Source organism: Salvelinus sp. IW2-2015, linkage group LG27 (assembly GCF_002910315.2).
Source record: "Salvelinus sp. IW2-2015 linkage group LG27, ASM291031v2, whole genome shotgun sequence".
NCBI lineage: Eukaryota > Metazoa > Chordata > Actinopteri > Salmoniformes > Salmonidae > Salvelinus > Salvelinus sp. IW2-2015.
The window spans coordinates 38,293,235-38,298,736 of record NC_036867.1 but is presented as its reverse complement, the minus strand read 5'-3'; the positions used below and the strand labels follow the sequence as shown (position 1 = coordinate 38,298,736).

General features: G+C 47.5%; 2 protein-coding genes across 2 annotated transcripts; one reads left to right on the top strand and one right to left on the bottom strand.

Moving 5' to 3' along the window:
• The first annotated feature begins 1,100 nt into the window (after nt 1-1,100).
• Nucleotides 1,101-2,452, top strand: LOC111953697 (cocaine- and amphetamine-regulated transcript protein-like). Its single transcript, XM_023973132.2, has 3 exons — nt 1,101-1,318; nt 1,466-1,549; nt 1,857-2,452. The coding sequence occupies exons 1-3, from the start codon at nt 1,184-1,186 to the stop codon at nt 1,962-1,964; spliced, it is 327 nt and encodes a 108-aa protein (XP_023828900.1). The 5' UTR covers nt 1,101-1,183; the 3' UTR covers nt 1,965-2,452.
• A 1,315-nt stretch (nt 2,453-3,767) lies between these two features.
• Nucleotides 3,768-4,418, bottom strand: LOC139023127 (uncharacterized). The gene has a single exon (XM_070435544.1). The coding sequence runs from the start codon at nt 4,416-4,418 to the stop codon at nt 3,768-3,770; it is 651 nt and encodes a 216-aa protein (XP_070291645.1).
• Nucleotides 4,419-5,502: the final 1,084 nt, after the last annotated feature.

Genomic DNA, 5,502 nt, shown 5'->3' with positions numbered 1-5,502 from the left:
ACCGTGAGGACAGTGCCAGTGGTGTCTCTCACGTAAAGGATCTTTTAAACGAACAAAAAGAGACCTATAAGCAGTTGTTACAACAAAAAGAAAATAGTTAAGTGTTTTGTCCAAATATTTGTGGTAAATATTAGATTTGTTCCAATGATATTAACAGGCACTGATATATGAAAAGCATCCTGTTCAGACAAATAGAACACACACACACACCAAGTAGACATGCCTACACACAGCTGTCTTCATGTCTGACTAATCTTTATTTTCTAGTGTTGACTACTTTGGTTCAGCAGGGTTGCACTGGATCAATAGGTTCACTTTAAGGCCCAGTGCAGTCAACATTCTGTTTTTCCTGTGTTTTATATCAATTGTACTTGGGTGCAACTTTCACTGGGATGAGGAGAACATGTCCCGCCCACATTCTGAAATTTTTAGTTTTAGAATTGGAATTGGAAATGTGATACAAAACGAGGCAGCGGTGTGCTTTAGGACCGTGCGGACGCCTCCGAGCAGTTGGGTAGGCTGTTTGGAGTGTTTGACTGGATAAAAAAAAATATATATTAATTAATTATTATTATGTCCCCCCCACTTCTAAAACCAAAGTTGCGCTCCTGTATTGTATAACAACAGGTGATGAAACGAACACTCTAAAAGTGTGATTTTGTCAAATCAGTGTTATTTCCTGATAGTTGCTGGTTGAAAATATAACGTTATTTAAGTGGTTTGGTGAGATTAGCCTGTGATGTAGAGTCTCAGGCCTGCTCACTGTGTACACAGTTCTCCTGGACCAATGAGCAAATGAGAGGTTAGGCATACACACACCCAAGAGGAAATTGGATCCTGATTAAAGATTGGTCTCAACAGCCAGGGGCTGTGACCTGGGATTATTGGAAAGAGTTGAACAGAGGTGTTCTATCACACAACGCCTCTCCATCACAACATCCTCTGGCGCGTGTATGTGCGTGCGTATGACCCTCTCCGGTCAGTGGTTACCTCTGTCGCTCCGCTCATGTCAGTGGTCATACATATTACAGTAGCTGTATGACGTCAGCAAACGCTATAAAATCAAGCCATCGCGTCTATCACCCCGAATCATAGCCCACTTCACCCGCCCAGTGTTCACCAAGCCCCTGCTAACCACCTGAGGCCCCGCTGTATCTCCATCCCTTCTGGTTGTTTCAGCACCATGGCCAGCATTCTACTGCTTTTCCTCGCCGCCTCCTGCTGCGCATGTCTCTGTCTCGCTGACGGCGACACCTCGTTGGAGTTTGAGACTCGCGCTCTAGAGTTCCCCCACAAATCACAAGAAGAGAAGGATCTGGTAAGTTTAAATTGTTTTATGTTTGTGAAGTTGTTTGGTTTGTGCGTTTGTCAATGTGTTAGTTTAGTCGATTCATCCCTATCTTTGTAATTGTTTTCTAGCTACATCTATAGAAGTCTATCATTTTTGGTTTTCTCTGTCATGTAGATTGAAGCTTTGCAAGAAGTTCTGGAGAAACTGAAGAACAAACAGATGCCGCTATCAGAAAAGAAGCTCGGCTGGCTGCCGTCGGTAAGAGTAGACCTGATCAACCATTTTAAAGTGGTTCTATTATCAACAGTTTTTAAGTAGTTAGCCTGTCTGTATCATGCATTTTTCTTATTCATTGAGTCTAGTCGTATATTGCGTGTTTCAAATGGTTAAAACGGGACTTTCGATAAAGGTCCTCTGTTGACAGTGTTTAAAAAKATATAGTTTAGGAGTTGCTAGGATTAATCTGGTTCTGGGAAACCGGTGTAGATGTTTCAGAATCTCATAGTCTGGAGACAGATGCCACCATCATCACCATTCAATTAATAAACTAACTGTTTGTTTCCAGTGTGACGCGGGCGAGCAGTGCGCTGTTCGCAAGGGTGCGCGTGTCGGAACGCTGTGCGGGTGTCCGCGTGGGACGACCTGCAACTTCTATGTCCTCAAGTGTTTGTAAGAAGAGGAGAGAAAAGGATGAACAGTGTGGGGAGGGGAGCAGAGAGAAATAGGAGAGAGAGAACAGAAGCTTTTTCCTCATTCAGTGGATCACATTCAGATCGTGGAACGTTCAGACAGAAATATTGTACGTTGAACAGACATGTCTCTATCTGACATGTAAAGTAAATAGGAATCATGTCAGCTTTACTTTCAGTATGTTGCCCTCTCCCGTCCTGAACGTGACCCTGGTGTGTAATGGAGGGTTTGTTGTCTAACATAAAGGTGGTATCCCAAATAACAATCTATTCCCTATAATGCACTATTTTGACCAGAGTCCTATGTGTCAGTCCTATGTTGCTTYRGTCAAARGTATTGCACTTTATAGGGAATAGGGTGTCATTTAAGACACTACCCAACTTGTTCCCTTCATCTGTGCTCTCTGCTGTCTCGTCTATTTTGACTAAGTACAAAGAAATTCAATGTGATTAATAAAGTCCTTGATTTACAGTTTTTTGTATCGCTTCAGCGCAATTTTAACAAGTAGGCTATGTGGTACATTTTCACTACTCTTAGTACAAAACTCAAAACAGATCACCAAAAAGGCAGTGGTTTCAAAACTTTAAGCACATTTTCAATTGACTAAGTGTTTCACAATCAAAATCATACAGTCACATTTTCACCAAACATAATCAGTGTTTCATCTAGAAATACATGTTCATATAACGCACAATACGATGCTCACTTTTGATATGTTTCTCTTCTCTTTTGTTAAAAGACAATTTACTATTACTTAATCAGACTGCTCTAAATTGATGATCACTTATATGTTTGGTAAACCTATACATTACACAACCAGCTCTCACAGTCTCACGTCAGAATTAGACGTTCATCCATGTTTCTCAAAGTTGTTGCRAACGTCATMATTTCTAAGTGTTTAAGGTTAAGYTTAGGCATTAACTACGAAATCTTAAGGTTAGGCATTAACTCCAAATGGTTAAGGTAAGGGTTAAGGTTTGCTTAAAACAATTATCTGAAAAACAACTTTCTATCGCTGGATTCAAACTTCCAAAATTTGGAATCAGAGGCAGATGCTTATGAAAATCAAAACCTACTTGAAGATAACAGCGTTCACCGTTGCTCCTAGTGGCCGGTTTCCACATCATTTCCGGACGTCCTCACATATGGATGGACGTCGAATACTGACTTGTATCCCGGGTGACCTGGCTGACTTTACATGTGAACTGGTTTGTCTGCTACAGATTTTGAGAACTACGTAATGAAAATGTCTGTAAAGTAGAAACATAAAAAGTATGGATATATACTTGAGTGTACTACAATAATGACTATTGATTTTACTTCACTGTAAGTTTAAATTTTGGGTCGGTCGGTAGGTCTTGACCAAATATTTCGGAGTTTTTTTGTTTTATGCTATTAGTTTGTTTTGTTTTCGATGTGGTCTTTTTTTGGTTATTCAGGAATGCGGTTGAGGGTTTTGATGGGGTTGGGTGTGTTTTTTGTTTTATGTTTGGTGTAGTTTGTTGTTTTGTTGGTTCGTGTTTAGCTTGTGGGTGTTGGGGGGGGGTGGTCGGAGTGGGGGTTTGGGGGCCGGTGTGATCGTCGGCCCGGTTAGTAGGGTAAGCGTGTTTCAGAGTGTTTTTTTTGTGTTTTTTTTGTTTTTGTTGTTGTTTGGGTTGTCGGAGTTGGTGTTACATGTGTCGGGATTTTGGTCGGTCGGCGGTTGGATGGTTGTGGGTTGGTTTTTGTTGGAATGATTTTGTTGGTTGATCGTAGTTGTATATAGTCGGTTGTTTGTCGAGGAAGGTTATCGGTGTTTTTTGTCGGTGATTTTGGTTTGATGTTTTTTTGGTGGGTGAGTTTTGGTTTCATGTTGTGGTTTTCTTGTTGTTCGTGTGGTGTGTGTCGTTCGGTCCGGTCGGTCGGTCGGTCGTCGTCGGTCGGTCCGGGTCGGTCCGGGTGTCGGTCGGTCGGTCGGCTCGGTTCGGGTCGTCGGTCGGTTCCGGTTCGGATCCGGTCGGGTCGGTCGGCTCGGTCGGTCGGTCGGTCGCTCGGTCGGATCGGTCGGATCCCGGTCGATCGGTCGGTCGGTCGGTCCCGGTCGGTCGGTCGGATAGTCGTCGGTTCGTCGTCGGTCGGTCGGGTGGTCGGTCGGTCGTCGGTCGGTCGGTCGTTCGGATCGGTCGGTCGCGTCGGTTCGGTCGGTCGGACGTCGCGGACGGTATCGGTCGGTCGGTCGGTCGTGTCGGTCGGTCGCGTCGGTCGCGTCATCGTCGGATCGGTCGTCGGTCGGCTTCGGTCGGTCGATCGGTCGGTCGCTCGGTCCGGTCGGTCGTCGGTCGTTCGGGTCGGTCGTCGGTCGATCGGTTCGGTCGTCGGTTCGGTCGTCGTCGGTCGGTCGGTCGGTCGGTCGTTCGGTCGGTCGGTGGTATTCGGTCCGGTCGGCGTGATCGGTCATATGTCGGTCGGTTCGGTCGGTTCGGATCGGTCGGTTCGTCGGTCGGTCGGTCGTCGGTCGGGCTCGGTCGTCTCGGTCGGTCGTCGGATCCGGTCGGTCGGTCGGTCGGATCGTCGTCTCGGTCGGTCGGTCGTCGGTCGGTCGGTCGGTCGGCCTCGGATCGGATCGGTCGGTCGGTCGGTCGTGGCGGGTCGGTCGGCGGTCGGATCGGTCGGTCGGTCGGCTGGAGTCGGTCGGTCGGTCGGTCGGTCGGTCGTCGTCGGTCGGTCGGTCGGTTCGGTCGGTCGGGTCGGTTCGGTCGTCGGTCGGTCGGTCGGTCGGTCGGTCGGTCGGTCGTCGATCGGTCGGTCGGTCGGTCGGTCGTCGTCGGTCGGGTCGGTGATCGGTCGCGGTCGGTCGGTCGTCGGTCGGTCGGTCGGTCGGTCGGTCGGTCGGTCGGTCCGGATCAGGGTGGGGGTCGGTCGGTGTCGGTCGGTCGGTCGGTCGGTATCGGTCGGGTCGGTCGGTCCGGTCGCGGTCGGTCGGTCGGTCGGTCGGTCGGTCGGTCGTTCGGTCGGTCTGTCTGTCTGTCTGCTGGTCTGTCTGTCTGTCTGTCTGTCTGTCTGTCTGTCTGTCTGTCTGTCTGTCTGTCTGTCTGTCTGTCTGTCTGTCTGTCTGTCTGTCTGTCTGTCTGTCTGTCTGTCTGTCTGTCTGTCTGTCTGTCTGTCTGTCTGTCTGTCTGTCTGTCTGTCTGTCTGTCTGTCTGTCTGTCTGTCTGTCTGTCTGTCTGTCTGTCTGTCTGTCTGTCTGTCTGTCTGTCTAGATTAGGTTACATTCTTAGAAAAAAGGTTCCTCTCGGCTGTCCCAAAGGAGAAGCCTTTGAAGAACACTTTTGGGTTCCATGTAAAACCCCTTTTCACCAAGGGTTCTACATGGAACCCAAAATAATTCTACCTGGAACCAAATAGGGTTCTACCTGGAACCAAAAAGGGTTATCCTATGGGGACAGCTGAACAACCCTTTTGGAACCCTTTTTTTCTAAGAGTGTAGAAAATGTTATTGTCCATGAGGAAAGGGTAAATGAGGTAGTAAACTAGGGGTACAC